We start from the raw sequence: 14,536 nt of genomic DNA on the forward strand, positions 1-14,536 counted from the left end.
CTGGCCTCAGTTCATCTTTTCAACTGGAGGTGGGGCTTCAGGCACACAGGGTGAAGTGCACTGCAGGGGGATTGCTGTTCATGGTTACCTCCTGTGGTCATACTTCTCTTCATTCTCAAGAAAGAGCTAACTAATTTGCGTAAGAAACCTTCCTCTGTGATAACATGAGGTGAGATACCTAACACCTTGCTTTAGAGAATACCCCAGATGGGCTTCAAATGATCAAGCTACTCAGCAGATTTATGAAGTGGAAATATGCTATTAGTCATGGAGCTAAATAACTTAGTGGATCTGTCTCATAATTAAGTTGTACATCCCGCAAAATTTCTGTGGACTGCATCTAAATGCTTTGATTTCATTTCTGAATGAAAACAGCTTGTAGTTATTCAAAGCCATACATTGAGCAAACAAACATGGTCTGCATCCTACCTGGAGGAATATATTGACAGGATCCAGAGTAATTCACCAGCACATTTGTGTGAAATGTTGCATCGAATCTTTCATCCGCACTACAGCACAGTACAAACAAAACAAAGGAAAGAAAAAAGCAAGCTGATGTTTAAGATGTAGCAACTTCCAACAGAAAAAAAGAAAAATATTTTATGAGAATTTGATGCACAGAATGTCTGAACCAAGGTCTGGCTCATGACCAGGTGAAGAGCCTAGTACCTTGCTTTCTAATTGACACTACTGGCCTGCACCAAGACATGCTGGTGGCTTGCTGTAATGTCCTCACAGAAGCAAGAGGCGGGGCTATTAGATGCCTTGGGGAAAAGGCAGAAGTGTTACAATTTTTGAAGTTTTAAGGCAGTTTCAAAGGCTAAGCTGTTGGCAAGATGAAGCTTTTCTAGGGCTGCTGTTAAAATCAGGCAGCTCACTGTGTAACTCCAGTAATTTTTTACCTAAGTATCTGTTGTAAGAGCAATGATGCCCTGAGGCAACAATTCTTCTAAGGATGCATAGGGGCCAAAAGTTAGCTTCAGGCAATGGAGGAAAGTTCTGGAGAGAAGCTGTTTCAGATTTCAGGCTTGTAGAAGGGTACTGATTGAGATTCTAAGAGCAGAAATCTTGTGGAAGGGACCAGGAAGACAGAATTTATTTAGGATTCCAGTGACTCTGAGAAAAAGAAGGAACTAATGACCTGAACAAGAATACTGTTCAAAGAAGGGGCAGTGCATGGGGCAGTGTTCCAGTTTAAATACAAGTATTCCCATGCTGGTTCCCTGCCTATCATGGCTGCATGCAGGTCCATATTGCACAGCTCTCCCATCATACACACCCTGTCTTGCAAACAAACAAGAAAAATTCTGATCTCCATTCCTCCTTTGGCCTGCTCCTTGTTCATGTCTGAGGGGGGTGGACACAGTGCCAGAAAGCTGAAAGTAACTTGCTGGCATGGGTATCCCTGATATAAGGGGGGGGAAACAAATGCTGAAGAAGAAGACCACAAACAGAACATACCCACAACCTGCTATCATGTCAAAGAGTGAAGAACAATGTCCTCTGCACCAGGATCCTCTACATCAGGGCTTGAAAATCGAGGGCTGAACACTGAAAACATGGGAGCAGAAACAGGTGACTCAGGAGGAACAAAAAAAATCAGTAGAAATCAACGGGGATAAAAGTGAAAAGACTAAGGTGCAGAATGAGTGATAACATGAAAGGCAACAAGAAAGGCTTCCATTAATGTAAGAAAACAAGGAAAAGACAAAGGATGAGATAATTTTTTCAGGAAAGGAAGCAAAGGGTACAGGGAGCTGCAGTATCCTGTACCGTCTGTGCTTCACTCACCATGAACTGCATCTCACCACAACTAATTCTCAAGCAGTAGTAAGAGTCCAAAGCAGGAGAGGGGAGGAATGCATTAAAGAAGTATAGAAAAAACAGGCTTCATTTGGCAGCACTGGTGAAATTTACTCTCGAGTACTGGAGGTGGCCGAAATACTCTCTGAAGCATTAACAATTTTTTCTGAGAGTTTGGGGAGTGCAGGAAAGGACTCAGTGAATTAGAGAAGACCAAAGAGAATTCTGATTTATTTTTTTCTTTTTCTATTTATTATTATTATTATTTTATTTTATTTTTTTTGTAAAAAGGTGAAATTATAGACACATCATCCTAACTTCAAAGATAATAAGGTTAAAACAGCTGGCACGGATTTGTCAAGGGCCAACTGCATGAAATCAATGTAATTTTCTTACTGACTAATTCAATAAGTGGAATTAGAAGATGTATCTGAACTTCAGAAAGCCCTTCCTGTGACATGTTCTTATTAATAAACTAGAATAACATGAACCAGTTAATACACATCATTTTTGGAGACTGAAAATTAGTAGAGACTGTAAGTAGTAAAATTGCAGTAAAGATTAGCACCTGAACAATTTTCAAGTTACTCCAAGCCTCCTTTAGATATCTTATGGTGGGTGCTTGGAAGGGAAAACAGCAGAAACCAGATGAAGGAAATCCAACCCAGATAACTAGAAAGGATTATTCTTAAAACTGACAGAGAAGGACAGGTCAGCAAAAATCTTGCCAGGACAAAGGACAAAGGACAAAATAAGTCCAAAAATAAGACATTAGAGCAAAGGTAGAACCCCTTCCTCCTTGAAAGGAATAAAGGAAAGTCTGTAAAGAGAACTTCCACTACAGAAGTGCTGACTAGAGTACTGGACTTCATAATGGAAAACAATAAAAAACACCAGATTCTGGAGGGTTTATAGGAGATAAGGAATAATGTAAAGATATCTATAAGATGCGGGTAATGGAGAATATGCAAAGAAACAAATTATTTATTTCAAGCCAGAAGACTATGGCACAAGCAATTTTCCAGCAGAGGTATGGTAATTATAAGGAGAATATGGATTGTTTTCACATTCACTGGTAAAAGAGAAAGAAGACATCTATGAAACTACAGAAAGCATGAATTTGAGTCACTACTAGAATGTCAACTAACTTGCACTTGTTTGCTTCTATTTTTATTTTTTCAAGAATAGCAGACAAAAGCCTGGAATACCAATGCAGCATTGTTGTTAACCAGCATCTAGTGCCCTAGTTCTACCTAGAACTAGGCTCCCACTGCCTATTGTGCATCTTGCTTACCTGTTATAGAGAAGAATATCTGGTACCCAAATCTGGTCGGCTGGGAATCGCAAGTTCTGCACACCTGGGTATTCGTACTGATCCCAAGACAAGTAGATATCAACCCAGTGCTGTTGGAAAATACATGCATCAGATTATACAAGCTGGTAAATGACTTTTAAGCTACTTGGAATATTATGGGAACAGAATGGATATTATCAGTAGCGACAGCAGTAGTATAACAGTTTAATGCTAGATTTTAATTATTTAGAAAGGTTGGCATATAGACAGAGGAATTTGAAGGTTGATGACACAGTGTTGTTAGCTGCTGTATTTAATTTAGTGCCTACCCCCCTCCACCCTGAAATGTGATGTCAGACATCTCAAACAATTTACAAAAGGCTCAGGCACAACTTTTGTGCTGAAAGTGATATACAGAAAAACCCTATGCTGCAAGAATATTACTGGTGCTATAGCTGAAGACATTTTCTGCAAAGAACACGATACATTCTAGTTCTGCTGTGATGTAGTCCCATGTGTCTGTTTGGGTTATTTTTTGCAACAGAAAAAAAAATCATTCCTGCTTCCAATCCCAGCAGATATCTGTGGAATAAACAACCTATTCAGTCGCACCCATTAATTTGACATAGTATTTAGCTGCTCAAGTCAAAGCAGAATTAGCTCAATCATTCAAGTCTCCCACAGGTTTTTCCCCGCAGAGCTGCATCTTTGCTGAGCACAAGCCATTAAGGAGATCAGTTTATGCTCCATAAAAATAAATCACATCTCTCACCACACACAGCCAGCAGCAGCAGATGTGGTAGGAAGTTCCCTTCACCAAAGCCCTAAGTGAAGATCAGTTTTGCTTAACCTGCATGACCGATGCAGGTCACTCCTCAGTGGGAGCAAGCTGCAGGAGGAGGAGGAGGTGTATTTGTGAGCAAGACTTTTAAAATGGAAGAGAAGTCAGTGTTCTAGGAAAGTTTTACAACCAATGAGCCTGGGCACTGCAAATGGCAAACCAGTAAGTGGCTGAATTCACTTCTCTGCATTTGAGATGCATGCTAGAGAGCCCTGCACTTTCCAGGGATACTCTAGCTCCCAATTTTGGACAGACATGGAGATTTTTCTAAAAGCCATGAGAGCAGTACAGCCAGGTCTAATGAGGTGCTTGGCTCCTTCACTACAAGTGCCCAGCTCTACTGCTGGAGGGGCCTTGAGCCTCCTGAAGAGCCTCCTTCAGCTATGGTGGGAGCCTTGCTGTGGACTGCTTATTACAAAATCCCTATGCCCACTGGCCTAGCAGTGTGGTTAGTATTACTTTACTTCCCAAGATCTGCTCAAAGGGTGAATGCAGTCTCCTGTTGTTTTCACTAGTAAAATGAACACTTAAGTCCTTGCTTATTTCACATTACAGACAAGTGAAAAGGCAGCAATCATGCTTTCCAGGTAAGAAATCACATTCAGTAGTTTGCTATTAGGAAGGTTTTTTTTAATTCTTTATTTACACAGGTACTCACCATCTGCAGCCAAGCATTTGTAATCAACACCTGATTCTTCTCATCCTTAGAGAAAGAAAAGAGAGAAGAAGAGATGAGACTCAGAGATTACAGATGACAGAGTTCCTCTGAAAACCCACATTATTGGGATGAATAAACAGAAACTCTTTGGAGTAGATTGTGAGCTCTGTGTAAAATTATTCAACTACATTACATGACTAAGAAAATGGCCTTTTCTAACTTTTAAAATTACAGACTTCACGGATTTATGATAACTGATCAACATCATAAGTTAAGAAAATAGGCAGTGACTGTTATTTTGCTGGAGACAGTTGGATTGCTTACCAAATACATACAATTTTCCTTTTGTCTAGCTGTGTGAAGCAAGACAATCCTGGTGCCATACAACACATGGTAACCTAAGTGAGTTTATATCACATTCACTGCCACTGCAGAACAGTGGAAACACTCCAAGTTTGGAGTCTTGGCCATCAGTTGCTTAGCTCAAGCTGAATTGGAAGGACTGGGCTTGTGGAAATGCTAACATATGACAGCAAGCCACAGACATGTAAATGGCAGCTCATGAGTTGCCTGCATAGAGCAGGGGCAGCTCTGACTCATGACAGAAATGAAGAAACTTCCTTAGGGGCTGCATCCAGTCTGCAGGTACAGGACACTGGTGTCATCACCACAGAAGGTATGGAGAAGCAGGGCTGCTAAGTTTCTGTAGTGTAGAAGCTCAGATCCACACCTCTGCTTTACACAGCTTCAGATACCACCACATGTGCCCTGTATTTACCAAGACCTGGGGCTGAGGTACTCAGTATTGCTGGCCAACTATATGCCCAGTTGTTTCCAACTTGGACTCAACTGGATCCTAAAGCTTGGATTTGATTCTGTGGCTTGAGTGTAAGCCTGACTGATTCAGCCATTTTCCCAGGAAACCACATTCCTGGCCAAATGGCATACCAGAACACTGTTTTCCCCCTCTGCTCCAACTTAGCTTTCTTGGGCATGTGTTGGAAGGAACAGCTATGGCCTGACCCCAGGTGACTCCAATACTTCCAGGGTCTGCCCTCCCAGGATGTCACACCTTACAGTGTGCATTAACTTGCCTCCCCTTTCTAAAGTTAAGAATCATAGATTACACTGAGTTGGATGGAAACCTCAGGGATCACAGGGTCTAACCCCTGACACAGGACCACCCAAAATCCAAACCCTGTGTCTGACAGTGGTGTTCAAGTACACCTTGAACATCTGAGCTCCGGGCCGTGCCCACCGCCCTCTGGTGCAGACCCTCCCTGACCCCCAGCTGCCCCTCCCCTGACACAGCCCCATGCCATTCCCCTGGGCTCTATCACTGTCACACAGAGCAGAGCTCAGCACTGCCCTCCGCTCCCTGTGAGTGCTGCAGCCTCCATGAGGGCTCCCCTCAGCTCCTGTGCTGAGCTCACCGAGAGACCGTAGCTGCTCCTTTTATAATCTGCCCTCAAGACATCATCTTTGCAGCCCTCCTTAGGACACTCTCTTACAGGTTTATGTCCTTTTTGTACTGTGGCACACAGTGCTGGAGGTGAGGCCACACAGCACAGGGCAGAGGGGACATCTCCTCGCCTTGCCCAATGGCAGAACTGAGCCTGGAGCACTGCAGGGTATGGCTGTCCCTTTGGGGCTCCAGGGCACACTGCTGCCTTGTGTTCAATTCACTGTCAGACAGAACCCCATGATCCCTTCCTGGGGAGCTGCTCTCCAAACTCCCATTCACAAGTTTGCACGTAAGGCCGGGGTTGCTGCAACCCCGAGGCAGAATCTGGCACTCAGTCTTGTTAAAATCTACATGTTTGGTGATTGCCTATCCCTCTAATCTGTCAAAATCTCTCTGCAAGGCCTATTTATGCTCAAGAGAGTTAATGTCATCTGCAAACTTCCCTAATATACCTTATAGTCCTGTATTCAAGTCACTGGATTAAGGAGAACTGGCCCTAAAATTGAGCCCTGTGGAACCCCACTACTGGCTGGTAGCCAGCTTGATGTTATTGCATTTACTATAATCCTTTGAACCTGATCTGCCAACCAATCATTCACCCATTCTTTTCTGTTTCTGTCTTCCTGTACCTTGTGCAGTTTTCTCAGGGGGACAGTGTAAGAAACAGTATCAAAAGCTTTGCTGAAATCCAAAAGTTTACATCAGCTGGCTTTCCTCGGTCAACAGAATGAGTAACTTTGTCATAAAAGAAAATTAAGTTAATTAAACAGGAGTTTGTGCTATAAATGTGAAGTATGCTTTGGGCTTCTAAGACACTACTCTTCTTCAAATTGTGCCTTGGCAGGCTCAGTTTGGATATTAGGAAAAATTTCATCTGTGAAAACAGTGGTCAGGCACTGGAATGGTCTGCCCATAGAGGTGGTTGAGTCACTGTCCCTGGAGGTGCTCAAGAAATGTTTAGATGTGGTACTGAGGGTCTGGTGGGGAAATACTGGTGGAAGGTGAATGGTTGGACTAGATTATCTTGGATGTCGTTTCCAAACTTGGTGGTTCTATGATTCTACAATTTATTTGGAGGCAATTTTTCTCTTTGTTTTTGTTCCTCCTGCTCTTCCAAAGCCAATGAGAAACATCAGACACAGAACTCATGCAGCAACCAGAGCAATTAGCTACTTTACAAGGAAGATACAGAAATCTCTGAAGGAAAGAGAGATGTTTTAGCATTAGCAAAGTGCTGTGAAACTGGAGAAAATCCTGTGACTGAACTGCAGCGATCAAACCTCAAGGTCCACTGTGCAGGTCATCAATGGGATGCAGTAATAACCACCCATGACCACTGTTCATTAACAACAGGCAGACAGAAAACTTCACCAAGATGCAAGATGGTGTGATGGCCTAGTGAATTTCTAAAGCAAATCCATTGGTTCTGGTTGCATTTAATCAGGTTACTTCACAGGCTTGGGGTTACAATCATGTGATGTCAGTGTACATCTCTTGTGGACAGCTGAACTACATATTTGTGTGTGTTGGTGTGAGTGTGTGCGCACATGCACCTGTTCTAAGGAGTATCTGATCCTCTGCAGTGTTTTCGGGGTGGGAGATATTGCAGTTACAGGCTGCTTTGGCAAACATTAAGACCCTAGGAGTGTCCTGGGTGTGCATACTTTCCTTGGCCATGTTCTTAATAGGGAAGATAAGCGAAAATTTGTTTTTCACACTCTCCCATGCAAAACTGTCTATCACACCACCCTGAGTCCATTCCACTTGTACTCTGCTCTGACATCCAACATCCAAAATGCTTAGTCTCCAAAATCATAAGGTAAACCACAGTCCTGGAGTCGCCTGGGCTTTTTGGATCATGCTGATCCTTAATTATACTATTTTGGTAATACTTCCTGGTTAATACAGGTAGTGAAACAGCCTTATTCACTTTAGAAAAAAATACGTCTGCTAACACCAAGATACTTTCATGCTGTCTTTCCTTCCCACTCCTGCTCCAGAGCTGCAAAGAAACCAGTGAAGAAGCATCAGGAAAGGTGTGAGCTACTCAGAAACAGACTGTCACACACTGAGCTGCATTTGTAGATGCGATGTCTTCAGTGAGACCTCTGAGTTTACCTCTTGTGTGTCCCACATTTGTGTGGTTGCAGACTTGCAAGCTAATGCATGAATTAAAGGAGCATGGAGAATCTTTTTGTGTTTCTACCTGGAACAAAAGATGCCGGATTACTGCCACTGATGAATAAACTTGTTTGTATCATGTTTCCCTCTTCTCACTTATTTGTTTTGTAGGAACTTCAGAAACATCCCATCCTAAAGAGGATGAAATCATTTATCTGCAGGACTGCCAATGGCTTTGTCTCTGTGGGCAGAGATATCTCCTGCCAAATGCCTGACCCCAGAAAAGGAAACTTCAAGCACAGTGAAGGCCTTGCCATAATCATCTACGCAAAACTGTATCTCATATCACCTCCTTTGCTGCTCCCCTTGTCCCCTCTTGAGATCACTCTAAACTGCTTCTGCTGCTGAAACATATCACACAAAAATCAGCTTAGATTTTATATCCTGTTATACTAGTAATAAATAGATTCAGCAGAGCTATTTGTGTTGACAGATGTGGGAAACAACAGCAACTCAAGAACAGTAAGGATGTGTACAGGGATCCTCAGAGGATGTTTCTTCTTGACTGATGTCCAACTAGACAACTAGCCACTCTCTCTTCTGGGGATTGTGGGCGTAATGATTGTCTGAGTTTCTGATTAAAACCTAGCTATATTTTGTGTAGCTTGTGAACCAATAATCAGTTTATAATTCCAACCCCCAGAGCATGAAATCAACCAGGGGAGGCAGGAGGCTGGAATGGCTGAGTGGAAACCTGCTGGGGGATTCAAGCTAAGGGATAAAAAGGAAATGTACAGGCAGTAGAAGCAGTAACGTATTGCCTGGGAAGAGTCCAAGGATGCTATCCAGAAGCAACTGAACCTGCCAAATGATGTGAAAAATAATGAAAATGGATTCTATAGATACATTATCCAGAAGAAAAAAGCCAAGGAGTATGTACCCCCCTCTGAAAACTGAGAAAGGAGAACTGGCAACAGACATGGAGGAGGCTGAGGTACTCAACAGGTTCTTTGTCTTAGTCTTCAATGGCGGTCAGGTTTCCCATGTCTCTCATGTCCTTGAACCTCTCAGCAGGGTCTGGATGAGCCCTCCCTCTGTAAGTGAAGAGCAAGTTCAAGATCACGTGATAATGCTGAATGTGTACAAGTCTGTGGGGTCCAATGACATGCATCTCAGGGTCCTGAAGGAACAGGCTAATGTAGTTGCCAGGCCATTCTCCATCATATTCAAAAAATCATGACTGTCAGGCAAACCGGAGTCTGGAAAAAGGGATGCATCACTTCCATTTTTAAGAAAGGGAGAAAGGAAGACCTAAGGAACTACAGACTGGTGATCCTCATGCCTGTAGCTGGGAAGATCATGGAGCAGATCCTGCTGGAAGATATGCTAAGGCACATACAAGACAAGGAGATGATCCATGACAGCCAGTATATTGTCCCTGACCAATCTGGCTGCCTTTTACAGTTAACTGAATGCACTGATGGACAAAGGAAGGGCAACTGATGTCATCTACCTGGAATTCTGCAAGGCCTTTGACATCCTCATATCTAAACTGGAGAAATACAGATTTGAAGGCTGGACTAGTTAGTGGTTAAGGAATTGGTTGGATGGTTTATCCAGAGGGTTGCTGTCAATCGATTTATGTCCAGGTGGAGGATGGTGATGAGTGGTGTCCTCCAGGGATTCATCTGGGGACTGCTTCTCTTTAACATTTATATCAACAACCTAGATAGTGGGATTGAGCACACCTTCAACAAGTTTGCTGATGACACTAAGTTGAAGGGTACAGTCAGTTGGACAGTAGGAAGGAATGCCATCCAAAGGGCCTTAAGACAAGCTTGAGAAGTGGGCCCACATGAAGTGAATGAAGTTCAACAAGGCCAAGTGCAAAGTGTTGCGCTTGGGTTGGAGCAACCCCTGATATGTGTACAGACTTGGAAAAAAACTCTGTGTGAGCAGTGGAGAAGGACTTGGGGGTCCCAGTGGATGGAAAGCTGGCCAGCAGTGTGTGTTTGTAGCCTGGAAGGCCAACTGCAACTTGAGCTGCATGAAAAATAGGGTGGCCAGCAAGGAGAGAGAGGGGATTGTCCCACTCTACTCTGCTCCCATGAGGCCCCATCTGGATTAATTCATCCAGACTTGTGGCCCCTGGCAGATCAAAGTGCTGGGGTGGTACTGGAGCATGGATCTACTGGTGGCAGCCCTGCGCATGGTGGGTGAGTTGGAACTGGATGAGCTTTAAGGTCCCTTCCAACCCAAGCCGTTCCATGATTCTTTGATTTTAAGTCCTATACTGCATACATCCTTCTTGAAAAGTCTTTCTGTGTACTTCTAGGAGAAAGCTGAACAGAGTGACACAGATGACAGGCTGTTGCAACTAGGAGGCTCCTTCCCCTAACCTGTGTAAAGTCACGGAATCACAGAATCATAGAATTGCTTATTGGAAAAGGCCTTCAAGATCATTAAGTCCAACCTCAACCTAACCATACTACCCTAACAACCCACCACTAAACCGTGTCCTTGAGCACCACATCCAGATGGTTTTTAAATACATTCAAGGGTGGTGACTCAACCACTTCCCCAGAGCCTATTCCAGAGCTTAACAATTGAAAGTTTTTCCCCATGTATGTTACAGCACACCATGGGGAGGAGGAGGAGTAGACCTTGCCTTTATGCTGACTGCCTGAAAGCCTAGGGATACAGTAACATGTAGTGGATCTGGAAGGCTTGCAAGTTTCCTCCATGTGGAGACATTCCTGTTAATAAACCTTTAACTCTTGACTCAGATTTATTCACAAGAGAACTCCCTTTAACCTGATAATGCAAGTTTTCAATTAATAGACTCCATGTCTGCAAAGAAAATAATCTAGGTTTGCCTTCTGTATATTACAGAACTGTTTGTTGCCCTACTTGCTCACCTGTCACACTTTTATGAGGTCCTTATTCAGGTGCTAATGACTTCGGTAAGTAGCTTTGACTTCAAGCAGCTCATTATCCACTGTACATCATATTGGTATTTCAGATAGCCTTAAACACATTATCTGGGGTTCATTTTGCCTACTTTTCATAAGGCTACTGTGACAATTATGTTTGTTTTACTTGTCAGGTTTATTCTATAGTCAAAGAGGAACTTACCTATTAGAGTTTCTGCATGTTTACCTGGAATATAACTGTGTCCTGCATGGTCTTCCTCTCTCGTTTTTTTATAATCACAGTCAGGAAGGGCATAAAGTCTAACCAGAGCTTTGGACTACTTATGTCTCTTTCAGCCTTGGGGGAGAAAAATGTCACTTCAGGCTGTTTTCATGGCCATTCAGAATCTATTCTCATCCTTGCCTTCAGGCCTTTATGTTTTCAAAGGCTTTATGGAAAGCAAATTCCAGAAAATGCCATATGTGTATTCAGCAAAAGATGCAACCTGACAGGTCTTTCTTATCACAGGATAGAACAAAAAGTTTTTGAAACAAGCATCTGAGTTTACAAAACAAAAATAAAATAAAAAAAAAAAAGCAGCAGTCAGTTCCAAGGGAATATAAAGGCATATGTTGAAATTCAGGTTCCCATTTCTCCAGATAGAGCTCTCTTGCTCAGACCCCTCTACAAAAGGACTCTGAGGAGCAGGCCATGCAAATCCTCTGGTTGCCCAGGCAGTGAGGGCTCTGGAAGTCTGAATCCATACCTCAGTGCAAGGGGCTCTTAAGGGAGGAGGTATTTATAGAGCTTTCTGAGCTGGTTGTCTGCCCCTTTCCAGAGCTCTGGAGGAATCAGGCACTGCAGACTGTGTACATTTCTGAGAGACTTAAGCATGGAAAGGCCCATATTTTTCTACTACGAAGATATTTACAGATAATCATGAGAGTGCATATGCCTTATATTGTCTCAGGAGGTCACTGTCAGGTACTGTTTGGCCTAGATAAAAGCTAATTCTCCAACTGGGAAGCTCTGGAAATGGCTCTCTCAGATTGTCATGGATTTGTGCAAAGGAATTTAAGATTAGTCATGAAAGTGCCTTTCTTCCCAGGAGAAAACTTGAATAACGCATCACTTTGCTTTTTCTGTGCATGATCCATGCATAACTTGGCACTGTCAGCCCTGGAGATGACCTTCCCGCTGTTTTTGGCAGACTCTCAGCTCTCCCTACAGCAAAGCAGTGAAAGCAGCCCTGCCAAGATCCCAGGTGAGGCAGGAGATGACAAGCCCCCAGGGGTGCCGTCCAGCACTCCTCTGGGTATTCTCCTGGGCTGCAAATGCTCAGCTCAGGCAAATCAGTTTGCACCTGGTATTTAAAAATACTTGAAAAACTAGTTCTGTGGTCACTGGACAGTCCAACACTGCCCCTAAATCTCTCCTTTCTTTGTCTGGGTCATACTTTCTATCTTCACCTGCGGCCCAGTTAGTACATTACCTTCAAAGCACTCCTTTTTAACACAGTCACCACCATTAGCTCTGCATTTCCTCCAGTGATGAGCAAGAGTCTACAAACAATCTGCACCAGTGGAGGTGACCCCTTGCTGTTGTTACCACTGCTGAAACGCACCACCCATAGCCTGACAGTGTTCACATCCACTGTCTGATCTCCATAAACATTCAGCGTCAGCTTCATCTGCACTCACATTTCAGATGTCATTTTTTCAGACAGCAACAAAATGTAACTGAGTATCAGCAGGTTGCAGGAAGTTCAGCCTCTACTGACTTACCACCAATGTCTGTTTCTGATGAAATGGGACAACATAATAAAATCGGAGGTATTACTTTCGGAGCAGCCTTTTTATTTAAGAGCTTATAGTTGAAGATTCACTCCCTCCTTCTTTTCTCATTTTATTGCTGTGGGCCTTTGTTTCTATGAAAGATTAGATGTTATTTCTCATAAGTATATTTCATCTCAGGCTGATCCATATTTCTGTCTCTTTTCTCTGGTTTCTCCTTGAGGTGACAGCTTTACTGGTCCCTTCTCCTGCCTTGGTGAGGAACATGTCCTGCCCCTGGGGCAACTAGCCCAGCCTGCCTTTGCCCTCTGTACTGGGTAGCAGTATGGGGCTGTACAGTCTTGTGGCCTCTAACCACACTCCTGCAGTGTTTTTTTCCCCAGAAGAAGAGGTGCACAATACTCTTCTAGTGGGGAGTAAACACTGAGGAGTTGTGGCTCACGCTGTTGGTGACTGAGTCTCACAGATCCATGCAGTAATGGCTTTCTTTCCTACTGTTACCAATTCATACTGCTGCTGCAGTGAAGAAAGGTCACGTAATGCAACCTTGCTTGCATAGAACATGTGGAACGGCCCTCAGTTACAGACTGGATGTAGGTGCATCACTTGGGAAACAATTTTTTTACTCAGTGCAGCCACTCAGCAGTGCCTGAAGACCAGAACAACTGTGAAATGTGCCATGTACATCTCTGTACTGAGATCAGTGATCTTAAACGTCTTCATTACTGACATCAATAGTGGGATCAAGTGCACCCTCAGCAAGTTTGTGGATGACACCAAGTGGTGTGGTGCAGTCACCATACCCAAGGGATGGGATGCCATCCAGAGAGATCCAGACTGGCTCTAGCAATGAAGTCAGGAGAACTTTATTACATTCAGCAAATCCAAGTGCAAGGTCTGCACCTGAGTTGTGGCAACCCACACTATCAGTACAAGCTGAGGGATGTAAGGATCGAACATAGCCCTTTTGAAAAGGACCTGCGTGTACTGATGGATGGTAGCTGGACACAAGCTAGCAATGTGCCAACTATATCCTGGGCTGCAACAAAAATGGCACGGACAACAGGGTGAGGGATGTGGTCCTGTCCATCTGCTCTGCACTGCTGAGACCTCACCTGCAGTACTGCATCCAGATGTGGAGTGTTCAGTATAGGAAAGATGTGGACCTGTTGGAACACATTTAGAGGAGGGCTACAAAAATGATCCAATGGATGGAACACCTCTCCTATGAGGTCAGCCTGAGAGCTGGGGCTGTTCAACCTGGAGAATAGAAGTCTACAAGAAGACCCAAGAGCAGCTTTTCAGTATCTAAAGGGGGCTATAAAGAAGGAAGAGGACAGAATCTTTAGCAGGGTCTGCTGTGACAGGACACAGGGAAATGGTTTCAAACTAAAAGAGTGGGGACTTAGATTGGACATAGGGAAGAAGTTTTCTACAGTAAGGATGGTGATGTTGCCCAGAGAGGTGACAGATCCCCCATTCCTGGAGACATTCAAGCTCAGGCTGTATGGAGCTCTGTGGACCTGTTCATTGCAGAGGAGTTGGGCTATATGGCTTTAATGCGCCTCTTCCAACACAAACGATTCTATTGACTCTGTCTCCCTCAGAAGTGCCAAGAGCTAGGACAACAGGTTTCACGTCTTTCCAG

General features: G+C 43.6%; 1 protein-coding gene across 1 annotated transcript in view; it reads right to left on the minus strand.

The window, feature by feature from the left end:
- LOC136053515 (neuronal acetylcholine receptor subunit alpha-7-like) overlaps nucleotides 1–14,536 on the minus strand; it is a 64,592-nt gene that overhangs the window by 22,889 nt on the left and 27,167 nt on the right. The window contains exons 3-5 of the mRNA XM_065744250.1: nucleotides 4,597–4,641; nucleotides 3,098–3,207; nucleotides 430–509 (exon numbers count right to left, since the gene is read on the minus strand). Of these exons, the coding sequence (XP_065600322.1) occupies nucleotides 430–509; nucleotides 3,098–3,207; nucleotides 4,597–4,641 (235 nt within the window). The remainder of the gene's footprint in view (nucleotides 1–429; nucleotides 510–3,097; nucleotides 3,208–4,596; nucleotides 4,642–14,536) is intronic.

The sequence above is a fragment of the Cyrtonyx montezumae genome, unplaced genomic scaffold, assembly GCF_038088225.1.
Source record: "Cyrtonyx montezumae isolate F1298 unplaced genomic scaffold, pur_monq_1.0 scaffold_30, whole genome shotgun sequence".
In the NCBI taxonomy this organism is placed as follows: Eukaryota; Metazoa; Chordata; class Aves; order Galliformes; family Odontophoridae; genus Cyrtonyx; species Cyrtonyx montezumae.